This window comes from Rattus norvegicus, chromosome 3, assembly GCF_036323735.1.
Source record: "Rattus norvegicus strain BN/NHsdMcwi chromosome 3, GRCr8, whole genome shotgun sequence".
In the NCBI taxonomy this organism is placed as follows: Eukaryota; Metazoa; Chordata; class Mammalia; order Rodentia; family Muridae; genus Rattus; species Rattus norvegicus.
In genome coordinates, this window is record NC_086021.1 from 159,215,029 (window position 1) to 159,237,299 (window position 22,271).

Here is a 22,271-nt window from a genome sequence, read left to right on the forward strand (position 1 = left end):
CTTTAAGAGAAGACTGTGCAGATCACACAAGGACTGGGCTTTGCTGCCAACATTCCCTAAGTTCCCATATACGACCTCAGTTCAGGTTTTCTAACATGAGAGGATGGTACTTCTGTTTTGCTTCAGTGTATGATGTATTTATTCCAGTGTGTAGTTATGGACATAGTTAGTTTGGAGAGGATCTGTATTAAGGCAGACCATTTATTATGTCCTTAGTAATCTTGCATACATTTTGGAAGCCACTACAGGTGGTAACTGTATCTCTAGTAATTATATCTGTAGGAAAGAAACTTACTCCAAATATTTTTGACAATCCTAGAACTTTATCTGCAAATATGATGCACTCTTGGAGGAATAAAGCGACTTTGCCTTTTAAAATATGAACACTTAAGAAACAATTCATTTTCTTTCTTTTTTTTTTATACTTAACCATTTACAGGGGTAATCCCAGTGGTCATACCCTCCTTTACTCTTTTGATACACATTCTTTACATTTGAATTGTTCTTCTAACAATTCATTTTCAATGCAAGGATTAGAACAAATGCTAACACGAATTTGCTGGTATTTGAGCTATGTAACTCATTAAAAATAAAATGCCAGTTTATATAACCTTACTTATTCGTATGTGTATGATATGTATGTGGTGGTTCATGGTAAATAATTATTTGTCACTTGATCTGACCTAGAGGCTGTTGTGAAAAGAAAACCTTTAATTGAGAATATGCATCTGTAAGACTCGTCTTTAGGCTAACTCATCTGGGATTTTCTTGATTGATGATTGAAAGCCTTAATTTCTTTGCATGACCCTTCGGTTGTAGGCTGTCAACTGAACCTTCACCAATGGCCTTCTCTGGTTTCTCACCATCTCAAGCATCAGCTGTTCTCCATGACTTCTTCATACCATCAAAACCACTCACACCTGGGTGATTCTTACACTTTACCAAGTCCAGCTGCAGCACAAGGTACAATATTAGTTATCTCTGGAACACAGCTTCATTGTGCTCTCAGAAGACACTTCCCAGATTTTACCTCAGTAATGCTAGGCTCTCTTAATCACGGCGACTTTCTTAGCTCAGGCTAACCAGTATCAATTGTCCCAGTTGTCCTGTCTACATTTTTTTATTTATTATTGGATATTTTTATTAACATTTCAAATGTTATCCCCTTTCCAGAATTCCTGTTCTTAAATCCCTATCTGATCCCCTCTCCCCCTTCTTCTAGGAGGATGTTCCCCTACCCATCCTCCCCCATTCCTGTCTCCCTGCTCTGATATTCCCCTACACTGGGGAGATCCAGCCTTAGCAGGATCAGGGGCTTCTCCACCCATTGGTGACCAACAAGGCCATCCTCTGCTACATATGCAGCTGCACCCATGGGTCTGTCGATGTGTACTCTTTGGATGGTGGTTTAATCTCTGAGAGCTCTGGTGGGTTGGTAATGTTCTCATAAGGTTGCAAACCTGTTCAGCTCCTTGAATTCTTTCTCTAACTCCTCCAATGGGAACCCCGTTTTCAGTTCCATAGCTGGCTATGAGCATTCGCCTATGTATTTGTTATGTTCTGGGAGAGCCTCTCAGGAGAAAGCTATATGAGGCTCCTATCAGCATGCATGCCTTGGCATCAGCAATATCGTCTGAGTTTGGTGGCTGTATGTATGTATATGGGCTGGATCCCTAGGTGGGGCAGGCTCTGAATGGCCATTCCTTTAGTCTCTGCTCCAAACTTTGTCTCCATATCTCCTCCTATGAATACTTTTTCCAGGTTCTAAGAAGGACTGAAGCATCTGCACTTTGGTCATCTTTCTTCTTGTGCTTCATGTGGTGTATGGATTGTATCTTGGGTAATCTGAGCTTTTGGGCTAATATCCACGTATCAGTAAGTGCATGTATTCTTTTCTCTGATTGGGTTACCTCACTCAGGAAGACATTTTCTAGTTCCACCCATTTGCCTAAGAATTTCATGAAGTCATTGTTTTTAATAGCTGCATAATACACTATTGTTTACATGTATCATGTTTTCTGTATCCATTCCACTAGTGAAGGACATCTGGGATTTTTCCAGCTTCTGGCTATTATAAATACGGCTGCGATGAACATAGTGGAGCACGTGTCCCTGTTATATGTTGGAGCATGTTTTGGGTGTGTTCCCAGGAGTGGTATAGCTGGGTCCTCCAGTACTTCTATGCCCAATTTTCTGAGGAACCTCCAGACTGATTTCCATAGTGGTCACCAGACTGCAATCCCGTCAACAATGGAGGAGTGTTCCTCTTTCTCCACATCCTCACCAGCGTCTGCTGTACCTGAGTTTTTGATCTTAGCCATCCTGACTGGGGTGAGGCTGAATCTCAGGGTTGTTTTGATGTTCATTTTCCTGACTGAAGATGTTGAACCTTTCTTTAGGTGCTTTCCGGCATTTGATCTTCCTCAGCTGAGAATTCTTTGTTTATCTCTGTACCTCATCTTTTAAAAGGGTCACTTGATTCTCTCCCATCTATCTTCTTGAGGTTTGTATGTATTGGATATTAACTCTCTATCAGATGTAGGATTGATAAAGATCTTTTCCCAATCTGTTGGTTGCTCTTTTGTCCTAATGACAGTGTATTTTGCCTTACAGAAGCTTTGCAATATTTTGAGGCCCCATTCCTGGATGCCTGTTCTTAGAGCATCAGCCATTGGTGTTCTGTTCAGGCAACTTTTCCCAATGCCCATGAGCTGTGTATTTTTTGTTCTAAAGCCAGAGCCACATGGCCACAGCTACTGAGTTTTGCTGCTTGCTGGGGCTGGAACATGCCCTCCTACTTCAAGTACTTTATCACCAGCTTTCTGTCTTCCAGCTCCTTCATGGCCTATGCTTAGCTGTCCTGAAACGTGCTCTGCAGATTGACCTGGAGCTCAGAGATCTGTGAGGCTCTGTCTTTTGAATTCTGGGATCACAATCTTGTACCACCACACCTGCACTTAAGCTTTTCTGTTTTTGGAACTTGCTCTGCCCCAGGCTGGCCTTGAACTCAGAGACCTGCTTGCCTCTGTCTCTTGAAACTAAAGGCGTGTACTATCCTGCTTAGTCCTAAGCTTTGTTGGTTGGGATCTTGCCTGAGTGCCACTACCCCCTTATGTTGCTTATCCCTTTGACCGCCAAATCGGATTCATTTCACTTCCTGGTGCACTTCATGACTCGAACCATGCATTTTATATTTTCCGTTTCTCCGCTTACCCCTTTGCAAAACACTCTTCTTAAGAAAAAACAAAAGAACAAAGTCTCCACTAGAATGTCTTCTGGGGGCGGGATTTCCTTTGTCAATACCTTTACTGTAAATCTCGCTACCTTGACCTCAGGCAGACTCTTCAGACAAGGACATAAAGCAGCCATCTTCCTCACCCAAAATACAACAAAAACAGTCTCTAGGCCACATAGTAAAATTCTTCTCCCGTGAAACCTCTCGGGCCAGGTCTGTGCAGTTTAAGTCACTCTCAGCAACTGTCTTCCACACTCCTACTAGGACAGCCCATTGCTTTCAACTCTGTGCTGTCCCTCCAGCACACACACACCCAGCCACATTGTCATTTGTTCTTATCCCGGGCAGGTAAGATCTCTGAAATCTTTAGCAATGTTAAGAGAAAAATAAAATGTACTTGCTGTCTCCTAAGTATCAAGGAGCTGGGTAACAGGCTGCTGATACATCAGATGATCAAAAGGGACCCTGGAATAAATAACCAAATTCACATGTAATAAAAGAAAAAAAACCTGGGCTTTTGGTCTGCATGTGATGAGCTAGCAGGAAGTGATAGCAGTACCTTGAAATTTGTTTTTCTGTGGTGAGAGCTGAGCTATCTGGAGATCACCAGAGAGCAAATACAACTCTCAGAATTGTTTCTACCAGGATTTCTGAGGAGGAAAAACCCTGGTTTTCTTGGAGCGTTGACACAGCTCTTTTCAAATGTTCCCTAGCAGCTATCAAGAGAAGGCTATATGAAGAGTGAACACTGCTCTTTTAGAATTTTTTCTTTTATCCAGAAAATTTTAACAGGTTTTGTTTATAATTTTTTATAAAGTTGGAGTTTTCAAATGTGTTCACTGAAACATTTTGCTTGCATTAATGCTTTACATGTTGCATTAATATTACAAATTCACAGACGAACGTGGAGGAGCTGCCAATACCTGATCCTGTTCCCTATGTTTTGCCTCATAACTTAGGTACCTTGGACCCCATGGAAAAAATAATCTAACATTTAGAACTACAGATATCAGGAAGAAGAGGAAAAATTATTTTAGAGAATGAAATGTTTCCTCTCGTAGTGGACTCTTAAGCACTTTCTGAGCGTATGCGGCGTGCTAGCTGGATATCTTTTGGCATAATTGTTCCAGGTTTGGCATGGATAGCGCACAGGTTGGTACCTTCAAAAGACCAACCAGATAGGCCTCAAAGCACCGACAGCTGCACTCGGGAAGCACAGATCTGTTTTGAGGTCCTGAGCAATTTCTCGCTCCAGACACTGAAAGGGGAGTTTGGGAGTCAGAATTTCAGTGGACTTCTGACAGCATCTGATTTCACTGAGTGCTACAGTACCAGACCTGTAACGATGAGGTTCCTTCACGCGTCCACTAGAGGGCGCACTCTTGCGAGCGGCTTTTGTGGCCAGTTGTTTCCTGGGTGCTTTAGCACTGGTGGATCTGCAGGCAGTCTGCTTTACAGAAGCCAAGGTATGGGCGCCTCCTTACTTACCCCACTTCTCCTTCAGCTGGAGCTCAGCGAAGGAGACGCGGCGCTGGTGTTAGAGAGCGGAGGCGTCCCTGCAAAGTCTGCGAACACCTAGAATTCTTTTCTTTTTGATTTTGAGAACCCACGAATTACTTTTTGAATTTTTCTAACCGTGTTTTTGACTTGGTAAGAAGAGCCAAGAACTTTTGAGATCAGTTTTCCTGGCCAAAGTCAGAAAAGGATGACTGGATGAGCTATCCAGAGAGCTTTTAGAATTTTTACTAGCAGAGAGAGCTGTCTCAAGCAGAATGCTAGCTGTCTCAACCAGAGAGTTTTTAGAATAGAAAGTAAAATCTGTCTAGAGCAGAGCAGCTGGAGCCTACACACAGAGAGAAAGCAGCCGGGGAAGCCATCGCATCTGGAAAGGTATCTCAGCCGAACAGAAGCCTCCAACTTAGACCCATGTTTCCCTGCTGCTCTCAAAAGTGCCCTCTCTTAGGAACCCAGACCCAGTCAAGGTCAGTCCTTGGCATCTGTGTTCTCTGTTTTTTCTATACGTGGGAATGGTGGCATTGATCCATTTATTGGTTAGATCATAGGCAATGATTCACAGGTAGCATTGGCTCCAGAGCAATGTGGCTTCACAGTGTCATCTACATGATTTCCAGCTAAGACCTTGTCGTACAAGAAGAACATTCCAGAGGCATTTCCGTCCACCGCTTATATAGTTTACAGCTGTTTCTCTCTGCCTTTGAGTTAAGAATGTCCTTAAAAATCTCTGCTTTTACCTCGTAACCAAATTCAGAATAGGATTTAACATAGCATGTGCAGAATGTAGAAGCAGGCAAATCAATATGTGAATTCATCTCTATTCCCTAACAAAGTCCTAATGCTTCTCTCTTTAGAAGAACATTATTGATTTGGAAATGGCTGCCATGCTTTCCTTGCCTGCCACTAGGGGTTTTGGGGGGGGGGACTTTCTCAGCTGTCCTGTCCAAATTATTGTGTTGTCTGTTCTTGAGTAGATCTGGAATTAAAACCCAAACAGTTTGCTACTGTTGAGATTTTCTTATTTAGCTTTTGAAGTGGGCAAACCTTTCTTTAATTTGTATCTTTGTGTTGATAAAATTCACTTTTTAAAAATAATTTACTGGATTTTGTGAAAGATGTAATAATTTTGGGGTATAAAGATAAGAACCTAATGGGCAGTGTATATTTCATAACAAATTAATTAATTTTACTGGATTTTTTTTTACATTTCAAATGTCTTCTGCTTTCCATCACCAACCTACCCACTCCTGTGTCCCTCCCCACATTGACATTTCTCTGCAGGGGAATGGGGGGTTCATTCTTGGCAGGACCAAGGCTTCTCCACCCATTGGTGCCCAACAAGGCCATCCTCTGGTACATATGCAGCTGGAGCCTTAGGTGGCTGTGTGTATACTCTTCGAGTAATGGTTTTGTCCCTGGGAGTTCTGCTTCTATGGTATTGTTCTTATGGGGTTGCAAACCCCTTCGGCACCTTCAATCCATTCTCTAACTCCTCTCATGCAGATCTTGTTCTCAGTTCAATGGTTCGCTGGGAGCATTCACCTTTGTATTTGTCATGCTCTGGCAGAGCCTCTCAGGAGACTGCTTTATCAGCTTCCTGTCAGCATGCCTTTCTTGGCATTACCAATTGTGTCTGGGTTTGGTCGCTGTACATATTTGTCCTGAATCCTTAGGTGGGGCAGGCTCTGAATGGCCATTCCTTTTGTCTCTGTGCCAAACTTTGTTTCCATATCTCTTCGCGTGAATATTTTTGTTCCCCACTGTAAGAAGGACTGAAGCATCTGCACTTTGATCGTCCTTTTTGAGCTTCATATGGTATGGATTGGGTCTTGGGTAATCCAAGCTTTTGGGCTAATATCCACTTATGAGTGCATACCTTGTATATTTTTTCTGTGATTTTGTTACTCAGGATGATATTTTCTAGTTCCGTTTGCCTAAGAATTTCATGAAGTCATTGTTTTTAATAGCTGTGTAGTACTCCATTGTTTAGATGTAACACATTTTCTGTATCCATTCCTCTGTTGAAGGACATCTGACTTTCCCAGCTTCTGGCTATTATACATAAGACTTCTGTGAACATATTGGACTATGTGTCCTTGTTATATGTTGGAGCATCTTTTAGGTGTATTCCCGGGAGTGTTATGGCTGTGTCCTCATGTAATACTATGTCCATTTTTCTGAGGAACCTCTGGATTGATTTCCATAGTAGGTCTAGCCACTTGCAGTCCCACACACTATGGAGGAGTGTTCCTCTTTTCCACATCCTCACCAGCATCTGCTGTCTCCTGAGTTTTTGATGTTAGCCATTCTGACTGGTGTGATGTGAAATCTGAGGCTTGTTTTGATTTACATTTCCCTCATGACTAAGGATGTTGAACATTTCTTTAGGTTCTCCTTGGCATTCAATATTCCTTAGTTAAAATTTTTTTGTTTAGCTCTGTACCCCATTTTTAATAGGGTTGTTTGATCCTCTGAAGTCTATCTTTTTTGAGTTTTTTGTATATGCTGGATATATTGTATATTTTGATTTAGGATTGGTAAATTTCTTTTCCCAGTCAGTTGGTTGCCATTTTGTCCTAATGACAGTGTCATTTCCCTTTCAGAAGCTTTGCAGTTTTATGAGGTCCCATTTGTCAATTCTTGATCTTAGAGATAAGCCATTGGTGTTCTGTTCAGGAAAACTTCCCCAGCCCCCGTGTGTTGGATGCTCTTCATCACTTTTTCTTCTATTAATTTGAGTGTATCTGGTTTTATGTGGAGGTCCTTGATCCACTTGAACTTGAGCTTTGTAAAGAGCAATAAGAATGAATTCTTCTACATGCTGATGTCCAGTTGAACCAGCACCATTTGTTGAAAATGCTATCTTTTTTCCACTGTATGCTTTTAGCTCCTTTGTCAAAGATCAAGGGATCATAGGTGTGTGAGTTCTTTTCTGAGTCTTGAATTCTATTCCATTCATCTGCCTCCCTGTCTCTGTACCAATACCATACAGTTTTTATCATTATTACTCTGTAATATAGCAGGGTTTGGAATGGTATTCCTCCCAGATGTTCTTTTATTGTTGATGATACTTTTGGCTATCCTGTGGGTTTTTTTTTTTATTACAAATAAATTTGCAAATTGCTCCTTCTAACTCTATGAAGAATCGAGTTGGAATTTTGATGGGAATTGTATTGAACCTGTAGATTGATGGCCATTTTTACACTATTAATCCTCCCAATCCATGAGCATCTTTCTATCTTCTGAGATAAAATCCACTTTTAAAATAGGGCACAGCTTCTGGTTTTGTACAGATATACAAGACACTGAAGATGATAGATACCTCTTTCTCTGCGTCTTTTTGCTCTACCTCTAGCTACCAGCTTCATTTTTTTTTTTTTTATTGGTATTAAAGCCTATTTCTTCAGAATTCTCATGTATACTGAAGACCCGCTGCGGCTTGCAGACACATGGACTGAAACGCTATTGGAGTCTTTAACTTTCCACAGGCAGGCGGGCATTGTTGGTTTAGTTGAGCCACACAGCCTTTGAGTCTTCCTAGTAAATTCAATTTTTAGATAATAGTCTGATTCTATGAGTTCTGTTCATCAAGAGAACATTTATTAATGCGAGTGTGGACTTTCTAGCTGTCTTTTTATTTGTTTGTTTCTCCCTACCCATTGCGGAAGCTGTGCTGGGTAACAATAGTACTCCACAGTGTTTGTCACGTGTTTCCTACTTTACGCTGAGGGTTGCTCATATTCATCAAGTGAAAAGTACTTGCAGTTTACCTGAATCCAGATTGAAGACACAAAATAAAAATTATGTCTCCTATAATTCCTCTTTATAATTCTCTGGACACCCTTCCACCCGTGGGACAGACCGATGACTCCACTGCAGCTGAGTAATGGTCTATGCAAGTTATGGACCTTGATTCCTAGAGGAAGAAGGTCAAGTGCCTAATTGAGAGTTGTGATTGGAGCTCACTCAGACAAGCTCCAAATTTACAAGGTGTCCCACAAAGGGGAGGAGCAGGTAACGGAGCAATAGCAAATTGGAGTTGTGGGTCCTCCCCTGACCAGGGTGGGAAAACAGACCGGTAGGCAATTGGAGGAGAGACACAAGTGGTACTGAAATGCAAATTTCTACAGATACGGAAAAGGACTGGCCACCTGTGCCTAGAACTAGTTCGCTGTGTCCCTTCAGCACACTCTAAGCCTATGGATGGTGCTTATGTCACTCAAGATTCACTAGCCAATCAGAACATGTAGGCGGATCGGCCAATCCAAAGAGAAGGCGGGCTCTTCCGGGTGCGATCGTGCAAGTTCCTCTTTGAAGCTGACAGTCGTGAATGTTTCTGCTTGATGTGTTCCGTGTACCGCTCTTGGGTGCGGGAAGCTCAGGCAAGCTCAGGAGTCCCGAAATGGTAAGTACAGGGCTTTCTTCCACAAAGGGGAGGAGCAGGCGGCTGAGCCGAGGGGCCCGGTGTGCTGGGTCGTCACTGGTGCTCGGTGGTAAACAGCAGCCTGACAGAAGCTGTGGTGACTTGTGAGGTTCCCTCTGGTCCTCTTCTCTCCCTGCACTCGGCGGTGGGTTGGGAATAACTTCACTTGGTTGCTGCATCTGCACAAAACATTTGGGGTAGGGGCTTGTGTGTAGAAATACCCTTGGCAGGATGCGAAACTCGGAGAGCCCTAGTTTCTCTAGTATCTTCTTTAAGTTCTGCCCTTAGCATTTAGCCGTTTTACATGTAGGTTTAAGATCCATTTCGAGTTAATTTTGTGGAGCCTGTAAAAGGCATCTCGCGTGTCCTCTCTCATGTGTCCAAAAGCACTCCAACAGTAAGCTGTGATGTGGAAGAGTAGAATTGGTGATGTAAAGGATTTACTAATGCTTATAGTGACAGCAAGTAGAATGTAGGTGAGGGAGGACTGCCTCTCGAACATCACACAGATATGTACTAAAACGGCCTATTAGAGAAAAGGATGCTAATATCCATGTGTTAGTTTATCAGGATTATCTAGACATTTGTCTACACACCATAAGATAGGAGACAACTCTGCTTTACAATCAGCCTCTAGACCTATCCTGATATCAAAGAGCAGGCCTCTGACAAGCTGCTCAAGGGGGCAGTATTGGGTTATGACCAACATTAAGGCCGTGGTGTGCCATAAAGGTCCCCTTCTTGAGAAAAGCATAGTTTTGCCACGTGGGCAAGACTACACTGGATGATAACTCTTTGAAAAGGAAAAACGGACGGGCTGGATATATATATATATATATATATATATATATATATATATATACACACATACATATATATATGTGTGTGTGTATGTATGTATGTATCTATATGTGTGTGTGTGTATGTATATATATATATATATATATATATATATATATATATATATTTTAAGAACTTCACTTTTAAAAAAAAGGAAGAAAGAAAAGAAAACACTATTGTGTTGAGGACTGGCCTGACCAAGCAAGGCTTCTTATGAGGCCTTCATGTATGGAGGCTGGCACAGCTCCTTCTCACTCTCCAGAGCCAGTAACAGCCTGGGGCTTAGGCCTTAGGAGCTTGCCCATGTTTCTGTTGTAGTGAGAGTAAAATAGAGCAAGGAAGGTGCTTGGGAAATCAGGTAGTGGTTGGACCAGGGCCTTTGGGGTTGGGTTGCTTCAGATCCTGAGATCCCAGCCCTTCCTACCACATGAGGCTATGGTTCTCAGTCCCCATCAACCTTGGACTTGGCCAATAGTAATGTTTTTGAGATGTTCTCTGTTCCCCCCTTTTTGGCTTTCTTTTATTAGATTCCTCCGGTGTTTTTCCCATTGTATGGTAGTTTGTGCTGACTTCACAGAAGTCTTCCATTTTGTTCCATTTTCCCCCTGTAAAAAGTATACAAGATTCTATTCTTCAGAAGCCTACTTGACATAAGACAGTGCTGTATAAGACCTCTCCATCCCAGCTTTTTACATATTCTTCCTTCTACTTTTCCTATGTTCTATCTTCGGGCACCTCCAACTCAGGACTCCATCACCGAAGAGTAGTCTGCTTTTTCAGTGCACTGGAATACGTAAGAAATAATTCTGGTTATATCATTTCTTTGTAAATCTCCCATCTGTGGGACTTGCAGTCTCTAGTCCATATTTAGATCGTTTAAAACATAACCTGAGCCTGAACCTAAAAGAGACTTAAGGGTTAACAGCATATGTGGAATGTCAAGTCTGGTCTTGGCTGTCTCCGCTCTCAGCATTAGCCAGAGCTGAAGGTATGCTATCACTAAAGAGATTTTTCTTAATTAATCTTGAAAGCATTTGTGGAGTGATTTCTTCTGGAGACAGTATATTAATTCTAGGACAGTTGCATCTTTTTCCCTTTTATAGAAATGTTTCTAAGACAAGCCATGTTGACTCAGGTACCTTTGATCCTAGTCTCATGCTTTCCAGTCAATGAACTTGTTTTCCTGTTAATAAAATTCCTAAATTCTCGAGTTAAAGGACTGACTGTACCCATGACAGTGTTTTAAGATTCCTCATTTGAGTTACGTAATGAACTGTCCATTTCAGTAAGAGGAAAAGTATTTTGCCTGTGGAGCATGCCTTCTGCCTTCAGGAGGAACAGTTTACTGTGTACACTGTCAGATGAAACAGGATGGGCAGTAGCTAGACCGCAGACTAACGCTGAAGAGTCAGCTGCAGGCGTCACCATTATGCAAAGGACCTACCTCAGGCAGAGTGAATGACTTTGTAATTTTACAGCATGTATTAATTTATGCATGGACTGCAGTCCAGATCTTGAGGTTGGAAGACAGGTTTCTGACTCGGATGTTGACCTGGGATGACACAAGCTTATGGTCCAGATCTTGAGACATAGGGGCCATGCAGAGCTTAGATCCAGACAAGGTAATACACACCTTTAATCCCAGGAGACAGAGGAAGAAGATCTGAGTTCAAGGCCAGCCAGGGATAAAGCGAGTTCCAAATCCAGGCATGGTGGTACACACCTATAATATGGGCCACACCTTCTGCTGGAGACCTGCATAAGGATGAAAGATGGAAGGCCGCCTCCTCTTCCTCTACTTCCTCTTTCTCCCTCTTCCTCCTTCTTCCTCCTTCTCTTGGTTTTACTTATTCGCCAGCACATCTGTTGGAACCTTCTTCAGAATTCCAGCTTATAGAGAAGACCAACTGAAACACGTACTCTCCTCGGACTGATCAACTACTGGATTCTTGGACTTCCCATTCAGAGCTGCCCATTGTTGGGTTAGTTGGACTGCAGACTAAGTCATTCTAATAATTTCCTTTAACATAGAGACATTCCATAAGTTCTGTGGCTCTAGAGAACCCTGACTAATATACATGTGAATGAAAACAGACCCTATTGGTGGGTGTACGCGTTGACTAGGTTAGTTGGAACGAATGAATATTTTCTATTTATGGGACTTATATAGGTATGTGCAATCCTGATTGGCACAGTTAAGTCAGCTCATAGATTTTAAACACATGCCATTGCCTGTGTGTCAGGTTAAAGATCTCAGCAGCTAACATTGCACACAGGGGCAAGGTCAAACACTATCACGTTAATGCCTTTCCCTCTACCAGAGAAGACTGCTCCTTTCCTAAGTCATTATACCTATGTGTCCTTCCAATTATATTGATCTTTTTACAAAGTCAATTGTTGGTGCTACTTCTTAAATATCACTTTCCTTATGTATTTATTGCAGTTCTGATCTCTTGATTTTATTCTCAGATGTTTCCCACTCATTAAGAATTTCATTGTTTTCTAAAGGTATTTCGTATTTGTGTCTGTTTAGAGCAACGTCTCCTATAGCTCAGCCTTTCCGTCTGCTACGTAGTTAAGACATGCTATGAACACCTAATCCTGCCTTTGCGGCCTGGTGCTTCGAAGACTGTTCTGCAACTCCTTTCAGGCTGGGCTCTGACTGGTCAGTGAAAAGAAAAGGAGAGTAGTGAATGAATGTCTGGATTTGGGCTGAGGGGGTTACAAATAAAGAGGGACCTGTGTAAGAATTGAGTTCACTGACCAACTTTGAAGCTGGTGTAATCCCAGCACAGAAAGGCAGGGGGAAGGGCCGTTTTTGTTTTGACAGTGGTTGGTAATAGCAATGAGTAGTCAGGTAATCAGTTTTAGACAATCAGTAGAAGTCCAAACCGACCGTCTAGGAGGTTCCCAGAGCAGAGTAATCAGGAATCTGGATGAGGAACTGAACTTATTTCTAGAAACCAAATTTCTCTATTTAAACTAGTTCATGTAACATAAGATCCAGACAAACTGGTGTGGCTGTGCCTAAACAGGAATATTGTTTTTTTTTTTTTTCTAGCTTAAAATACACAATATGAGCAGAAAGATATGATAATACTTGAGAGGCTCTAGGACATATGTTTAGTCCCTGAAGAATATTGGATCATAAAGCAGGTTTTAACTTTAAAAATAATTTTTGGGAGTATAATTAAATCATCTCACCCTTCTCCTTTCCCCCTACCGTTAAGTCTGAAACCCTGGGACAAATGGCTGAAGAGCCCATTTAGCAAAGCAAAGCAAACCTGCCTGTCAGGTTCCATTAGCAGACCTCAGTCCCTACCTGACGTAGGGTATGGTTGGCGTACCTTGCCCTGTAGCCCAGGTCTAGGACCACCCTTCTCATGGGTGCCATTCCTTATATAATCCAACCATGCTGGTTAGGGTTACCTCCTCTTTTACATCTATCAGTTATCATACTGATGCCTTGGTCTGACTCCTGCTTCTTCCCTCCTTCCTCTCTCCACACTTGTCTGGACTCTCCCACATGTTCCTGGTTCTGGCTATGTTCTCCTGTTTTATGAATAGTAAACTTTGTCCTCCATGATAAGTAGGAGCAGTCTTGTCCTTTCTTTTTTTATTTCTTTTTTCCTCCATTCACCTCCCATTAACTGCTTCTTGCTGTAAAATCCATGACCATGTTTTGCTTTAATTATTGTTACTATTTGAACTTGACTGCAGGACTTCCCAACTATGAAGTAGAGATGGGTGGACTGGACATTGTGTGTGTAATGGAATATGCAAACAGAGGACCCAGTGTCTTGGAAGAGGAAAGAAGTGCTCTAAGAGACTAGAAAATTCCATTAAATATAATCTTCCCAGACTAGGGCTCTGTCTGCACCTAGGCTGGAAAGGCAGACTTAGGAAGGCTTCAGTTGTCTGAGGCATTTGGTCTCTGATCCCTCAGGAGAGGAGTTGCTACCGTCATGAGGTCCAGTTGGGTTTTCCAAGCTTATGAGGGAGGCCTAGCAGTCAGGATCACCAGTAGAAGGTAGCATGCAGATCCTTTACAGGATTCTCCTCAGATGCAGGTGTAGCACGCTGTGAGGAGGACCGGAAGCCGTGCCATGTTTATTGTGTGGGAGCTTCCAGGGTTCCAGATTAGTTGAGACTGGTGTCCCCAGTCCAGGAGGAGCGAGACTGCTGAGCCCTCAGCGTCTGATCTGCTGTGACTGAGACGGATTGTGAGTCAGACTGGTTCCGTTGGTCAGCGCTGTGATCTGAGCAGAGGCTCTTGTCCTGTGGCCCTCCCTGAGTGTGGATTTCCTGGGATGGGGAGGTTAAGGTGAACACTGGCAGTGCAAAGCTGGGGTGCTCATGATATCACTCTCCAGGTGTACCCCAAGGCAGTGTGCTTGCTGCACAGTAGGGAGACACTGGGGAACTGAAGGTCCGGTTTCCGTAAGTACTGACCCTCGCGTTCCACACTCAGTTCTGTCTGAGAAGTTTTATAAGTGGTTTAGAAATTGGGAGAAGGGAGGTGATAGGGATAATCCTTCAGCCATATTTGATTAGAATCTTTTACTTTTCTGTTACTTCCAGTCACAATGGCATGATTCATGGAAATTCAAGTCAGGGTACAAAAGGAGTTTCTGAGACGCAGGCGTTTCTCAGGTGTGCGTGGTGGTGGGTAGGTGGATTGGACAAATTGCACATCTTGTGACATAATCCGTGTGGCATGAAGCAAACAGTAAATTGTTCTTCAGCATTATTTTGTGTGGGCTTCAGAAGGGCTGTGTCTGCATGAAACCACAAGGGGTCATGAGTGGTTGCAGGGTCATAGCCCACCTTTCTGATCACCTCCATTTACAGAGACATGGGGCAAAATAATAACAGTTTAGGAAACTATTCGAGTCATTTTTTTTTTTTTTTGGTTCTTTTTTTCGGAGCTGGGGACCGAACCCAGGGCCTTGCGCTTCCTAGGCAAGCGCTCTACCACTGAGCTAAATCCCCAGCCCCTCGAGTCATTTTTATAGGAGTTATGGCATCTGTGTTTATTTAATTTATATACCCATACAATCACAGGTAACATTGGTCAAGTTCACATTTTTTTCTGGTGTAGTTTCCTTAGGTACTTAGATGAAAACTTGAATATATTTTTATTTTTAGGCTTATGCTTTTGTCTTTTTTCCCCATCTCCAGTGCTTTTCACAAATATTGTACATATTCTGGATTATCATATCTTTGTTGGAAGTGCAGAAGTCACATTGCCCCAGAGTACTACTTCTTCATATTCCTATTGAGAATTCTGAGTCTTCTCATGACATATAGCTTTGGAATCAGTGTTCCTGTTATACATTTTTAGGAATTTTCCCCCTGTTGTTATTATTATTATTATTATTATTATTATTGTTGTTGTTATTATTATTATTGTTATTGTTATTATTATTGTTATTGTTATCATCTTTATTAACTTGGGTATTATTTACATTTCTATCCTTATTCCCTTTCCTGGTTTCCAGGCCAACACCCCCTAGCCCCTACCCCTCCCCTTCTCTATGGGTGTTCCCCTCCCCACCCTCCCCCCATTGCCGCCCTCCCCCCAACAATCACGTTCACTGGGGGTTAAGTCTTGGCAGGACCAAGGGCTTCCCCTTCCACTGGTGCTCTTACTAGGATATTCATTGCTACCTATGAGGTCAGAGTCCAGGGTCAGTCCATGTATAGTCTTTAGGTAATGGCTTAGTCCCTGGAAGCTCTGGTTGGTTGGCATTGTTATTCATATGGGGTCTCGAGCCCCTTCAAGCTCTTCCAGTCCTTTCTCTGATTCCTTCAACGGGGGTCCCATTCTCAGTTCAGTGGTTTGCTGCTGGCATTCGCCTCTGTATTTGCTGTATTCTGGCTGTGTCTCTCAGGAGCGATCTACATCCGGCTCCTGTCAGCCTGCACTTCTTTGCTTCATTCATCGTATCTAGTTTGGTGGCTGTGTATGTATGGGCCACATGTGGGGCAGGCTCTGAATGGGTGTTCCTTCTGCCTCTGTTCCAAACTTTGCCTCCCTATTCCCTCCCAAGGGTATTCTTGTTCCCCTTTTAAAGAAGGAGGGAAGCATTCGCATTTTGGTCATCCTTCTTGAGTTTCATGTGTTCTGTGCATCTAGGGTAATTCGAGCATTTGGGCTAATAGCCACTTATCAATGAGTGCTTACCATGTGTGTTTTTCTGTGATTGGGTTACCTCACTCAGGATGATATTTTCCAGTTCCAACCATTTGCCTACAAATTTCATAAAGTCATTGTTTTTGATAGCTGAGTAATATTCCATTGTGTAGATGTACCCCATTTTCTGTATCCATTCCTCTATTGAAGGGCATCTGGGTTCTTTCCAGCTTCTGGCTATTATAAATAAGGCTGCTATGAACATAGTGGAGCACGTGTCTTTGTTATATGTTGGGGCATCTTTTGGTTGTATGCCCAAGAGAGGTATAGCTGGGTTCTCAGGTAGTTCAATGTCCAATTTTCTGAGGAACCTCCAGACTGATTTCCAGAATGGTTGTACCAGTCTGCAATCCCACCAACAATGGAGGATTGTTTCTCCTTCTCCTCATCCTTGCCAGCATCTGCTGTCACCTGAGTTTTTGATCTTAGCCATTCTGACTGGTGTGAGGTGTAATCTCAGGGTTGTTTTGATTTGCATTTCCCTTATGACTAAAGATGTTGAACATTTCTTTAGGTGTTTCTCAGCCATTCAGCATTCCTCAGCTGTGAATTCTTTTGTTTATCTCTGAACCACATTTTTTTTTTTTTTTTTGAGTTGAGGACCGAACCCAGGGCCTTGCCATTGCTAGGCAAGCGCTCTACCACTGAGCTAAGTCCCCAACCCTGAACCACATTTTTTAATAGGGTTATTTGTCTCCCTGTGGCCTAACTTCTTGAGTTCTTTGTATATTTTGGATATAAGCCCTCTATCAGTTGTAGGATTGGTAAAGATCTTTTCCCAATCTGTTGGTTGCCGTTTTGTCCTAACCACAGTGTCCTTTGCCTTACAGAAGCTTTGCAGTTTTATGACATCCCATTTGTCGATTCTTGATCTTAGAGCATAAGCCATTGGTATTTTGTTCAGGAAATTTTCTCCAGTGCCCATGTGTTCCAGATGCTTCCCCACTTTTTCTTCTATTAGTTTGAGTGTATCTGGTTTGATGTGGAGGTCCTTGATCCACTTGGACTTAAACTTTGTACAGGGTGATAAGCATGGATCAATTTGCATTCTTCTACATGTTGACCTCCAGTTGAACCAGCACCATTTGCTGAAAATGCTAACTTTTTTCCATTGGATGGTTTTGGCTCCTTTGTCAAAAATCAAGTGACCATAGGTGTGTGGGTTCATTTCTGGGTCTTCAATTCTATTCCACTGGTTTATCTGTCTGTCTCTGTATCAATACCATGCAGTTTTTATCACTATTGCTCTGTAATACTGCTTGAGTTCAGGGATAGTGATTCCCACAGAAGTCTTTTTTTTGTTGAGGATAGTTTTAGCTATCCTGGGTTTTTTGTTATTCCAGATGAATTTGCAAATTGTTCTGTCTAACTCTTTGAAGAAATGGATTGGTATTTTGATGGGGATTGCATTGAATCTGTAGATCACTTTTGGTAAAATGGCCATTTTTACTAAATTAATCCTGCCAATCCATGAATATGCGAGATCTTTCCATCCTCTGAGGTCTTCTTCAATTTCTTTCTTCAGAGGCTTGAAGTTCTTATCATATAGATCTTTCACTTGTTTGGTTAGAGTCAGACAGAGGTATTTTATATTATTTGGGACTATTATGAAGGGTGTCGTTCCCTAGTTTCTTTCTCGGCTTTTTTCTTTTCTGTGTAGAGGAAGGCTACTGATTTGTTTGAGTTCATTTTATACGCAGCCACTTTGCTGAAGGTGTTTATCAGGTTTAGTAGTTCTCTGGTGGAACTTTTGGGATCACTTAAATATACTATCATATCATCTGCAAATAGTGATATTTTGACATCTTTTCCAATCTGTATCCCTTTGACCTCCTTTTCTTGTCTGATTGCTCTGGCTAGAACTTCAAGAACTATATTGAATAGGGAGAGAGTGGGCAGCCAAGGCTGCATATTTCTATTCATTCTACTGGTCCTTTCGCCTTCTCTCCTCTCTCCTTCCACCCCCATACCTGATCCTGTTCCACTTTTCTCCTTCCTGTCCCCATTTTCACCCAGATCCCTCCCCCCTTCTGCCTCATTTATTTTTCCCCCTTCTAAGTGAGATTGAAGCATCCTCACTTGAGCCTTTCTGCTTGTAAAATTTCTTAAGTTCTGTGGGTTATATCCTAGGCATTCTGCACTTTTTGGCTAATATCCACTTATTAGTGAATGCATACCATGTATGTCCTTTTGGGTCTGGCTTAACTTACTCAGGGTGATATTTTCTAGTTCCATCCATTTGCCTGCAAAACTCATGATGTCCTCATTCTTAGTAGTTGAATAGTATTCCATAGTATAAAATGAACCACATTTCTGCATCCATTATTTGGTTGAGGGACATCTGGGTTGTTTCCAGCTTCTGGCTATTATAAGGCTGCTATGAACATAGTGGAGCACATCTCCTGGTAGAGTATCTCCTGGGTATATGCCCAAGAGTGGTATAGCTGGGTCTTCAGGTAGATCGATTTCCAATTTCCAGAGTGGTGTACCAGTTTGTAATCCCACCAGCACTGGAAGAACGTTCCTCTTTCTCCACATCCTTGACAGCATGTGCTGTCATTACAGTTCTTTGATCTTAGCTATTCTAATTGGTGTAGGTAGTATCTCATGGCTCTTTTGATTTGCATTTCCATGATGACTGAAGACTTTGAACATTTCTTTCAGTTCTTCTCTGCCATTTGAGATTCCTCTGTTGTGATTCTCTATTTAGCTGTGTACCCTATTTTTTAATTGCACTGTTTGGGCTTTTGGAGGTTAGGTTTTTGAGTTCTTTTTATATTTTTATATTTTGGATATATTGCTCTGTGGGATGTGCGGTTTGTGAAGATTTTTTTCCCCAATCTGTAGGTTGTCGATTTGTTCTATTGACAGTGTCTTTTGCCTTATGGAAGCTTTTTAGTTTCAGCAGGTCCCATTTGTCAATTGTTGATGTTAGAGCCTGAGTCATTGGAGTTCTGTTTAGGGCATTCCTCCCTGTGCTAATTTTTAAGTTCAAGGCTCTTTCCCATTTTCTCTTCCATTAGATTGAGTGTATCTGGTTTTTTGTTGAAGTCCTTGATCCACTTGGACTTGAGCTTTGTGCAAGGTGATAAATATGGATCTATTTTCATTTTTCAACATAAAGATTGCCAATTAGACCAACACCATTTATTGAAGATGCTTTCTTCTTTCCATTGTATATCTTTGGTTTCTTTGTCAGAGATCAAGTGTCCATAGATGTGTGAGTTTATTTCTGGGTCTTCAGTTCTATTCCACTGATCGACCTGTCTGTCTCTGTACCAATACCATGTTTTTTGTTTGTTTGTTTGTTTGTTTGTTTGCTTGTTTTTATCACTATTGCTCTGTAATACAGCTTGAGGTCAGGGATGGTGATTCCCACAGTAGTTGTTTTATTGTTGTTTTCTCTAACCTAGGTTTCCTTCTTTCCTATAGAAGTTGAGAATGTTTCTTTCCATGTCTGTGAAGAATTGTGCTGAATTTTGATGGGGATTGTGTTGACTCTGTAGATTGGTTTTAGTAGGTTGGCCATTTTTACTATGTTAATAGCATCAATTCATGAGCATAGGAGATCTTTCCATCTTCTGAGGTCTTCTATTTCTTTCTTGGGCGACTTGAAGTTCTTTTCATACTGATCTTTCACTTGTTTAGTTAGAGTTACACCAAGATAGTTTAAACTTTTTGTGACTATTGTGAAGGGTGTTGTTTCCCTATTTTCTTTCTCAGCCCGTTTGTTATTTGTATAAAGGAAAGCTACTGATTTGAGTTAATTTTATGTCCAGTCATTTTGCTGAAGTTGTTCCTCAGCTGTAGGAGTTCTCTGTTAGAATTTGTGGGGTTGCTTATGTGTACTATCATATCATCTGCAAAGAGTGATACCTTGACTTTTTCAAAATTGTATCGCCTTGATCTGCTGTTATCTAATTGCACTAGCCAGAACTTCAAGTACTATATTAAATAGATATGGAGAGAGTGGATAGCCTTGTCTTTTCCCTATTCTAGTGGGATTGATTCAAGTACCTGATCATTTAATTTGGTATTGGCTGTTGGTTTGCTGTATATTGCTTTTATTATGTTTATGAATTTGATTATTTCCTGCCATCTACTACACTTGTGTGTGTTTACTTCTTTTTGTTCAAGTGCTTTCAGATGTGCTGTTAAGTTGCTAGTGTGGGATCTCTCCAATTTCTTTATGAAGACATTTAGTACCATGAATTTCCCTCTTAGCACTACTTTCATATAAATGTCCCACAAGTTTGAGCATGCCGTGTCTTCCTTTTCATTGAATTCTAGAACGTTTTTAATTTCTTCCCTAACCAAGCTATCACTGAGTAGAGAGTTGTTCACTTTCCATAGTTATGTTGGCTTTCTGTTTTTGTTGTTGTTGAAGTCTATCCTTAGTCTGTGATCTTTCTGTATTTGTTGAGGCTTGTTTTGTGACAAATTATATGGTCAGTTTTGGAGAAGATACCATGAGATGCTGAGAAGAAGAAGGTACACTCTTATGTTGTCAGGTGAAATATTTTGTAGATATATATCTGTTAAATCCTTTTGGTTCATAACTTCTATTTCATTGTGTCTCTGTTTAGTTTCTGGTTTAATGACCCATCCATTGGTGAGAGTGGGGTGTTGAAGTCTCCCATTAATATTGTGTGAGGTTCAATGTGAGTTTTGAGCTTAATAAAGTTTCTTTTATGAATGTGGGTGCCTTGCTTGTGGAGCATACATGTTCAGAATTGAGGCTTTCTCTTGGTGATGAATATGCACTGTCCTTCCACATCTATTTTGATAACCTTGTGATCAAAAATCTATTTTATTGGTTATTAGAATGGCAACTCCCACTTGTTTCTTGGAACCGTTTGTTTGGAAAACTTTTCTAGCCTTTTACTCTGAGATAGTGGCTGTCTTTGTCACTGAGGTGTGTTTCTTGTATGCAGTAAAATGCTGGATCCTGCTTGTGTATTCAATCTGTTAGCTTATGTCTTATTGGGGAATTGAGTCCACTGATGTTGAGAGATATTAAAGCTATTATGTTTGTTGTTGGAGGTGGTTGTGTGTGTGTGTGTGTGTGTGTGTGTGATTGTCTCCTTTTGGGTTTGTTGTGAGATGATTAATTTCTTGTTTTTCCTTTGGTATAGATACCTTTCTTGTGTTGGAGTTTTCCTTCTAGAATTGTCTGTAGAGTTGGAATAGTAGATACATATTTTTAAAATTTGGTTTTATCCTGAAATATTTTGGTTTCTCTATCTATTCTGATTGAAAGTTTCACAAGGTATCTTGGGCTGGTATGTACGTTCTCTTAGTGTTTAGATTACATCTGTGCAGAATCATCTGGCTTTTAGAGTCTTTGTTGAGAAGTCTGGTGTATTCTGATAGGTCTGCCTTTATGTTACTTGGCCTTTATCCCTTACAGCTATTATTATTCTTTGTTCTGTGCCTTTAGTGTTTTCATTATTATGTGATGGGAGGATTTTGTTTTCTGGTCCAGTCTATTTGGTGTTCTGTTGGCCTCTTGTACATTTATGGCCATCTTTATTCAGGTTGGGGAAATTTTCCTCCATGATTTTGTTGAAGTTGTTTTCTGGTCCTTTGAGTTGGGAATCTTCACTCTCTTCGATTTCTTTTTTTTTTTTTTTTTTTGGTTCTTTTTTTCGGAGCTGGGGACCGAACCCAGGGCCTTGCGCTTCCTAGGTAAGCGCTCTACCACTGGGCTAAATCCCCAGCCCCTCTCTTCGATTTCTATTATTCTTAGGCTTGGTCTTTTCATTGTGTTCTGGATTTCCTGGATGTTTTGGTCAGGGGCTTTGTTTGCTTTGTATTTTCTTTGACCATTGTGCCAATATCTTCTATGGTGTCTTCTGCACCTCAGATTCTCTCTTTTATCTCTTGCATTCTCTTGGTGATGCTTGCATTTGTAGCTCCTGACCTCTTCCCTAGATTTTTCAATTCCAGGGTTGCCTCCATTTCTGATTTCTTTGTTGTTTCTACTTCCATTTTTAGGTCTTGGACCACTTTTTTCAATCCTTTCACATGTTTGTGTTTTCCTGTATATCTTTTTTTTTTTT

General features: G+C 41.3%; 1 protein-coding gene across 6 annotated transcripts in view; it reads left to right on the forward strand.

The window, feature by feature from the left end:
* Positions 1 to 22,271, forward strand: part of Zfp120 (zinc finger protein 120) — a 45,322-nt gene that overhangs the window by 8,857 nt on the left and 14,194 nt on the right. For 4 of the 6 annotated variants that reach the window (XR_005502578.2, XM_006235189.5, XM_039106642.2 and 1 more), the window contains exon 1: positions 8,995 to 9,155. The exons of the other annotated variants lie outside the window; for them this stretch is intronic. Coding sequence is in view for 3 of the 4 variants with exons in the window: in XM_006235189.5 (XP_006235251.1) it covers positions 9,081 to 9,155 (75 nt within the window). In the remaining variant the exon portion in view is untranslated. Of the gene's footprint in view, positions 1 to 8,994; positions 9,156 to 22,271 lie in introns of those variants that run through there. 6 annotated transcript variants of the gene reach the window in all.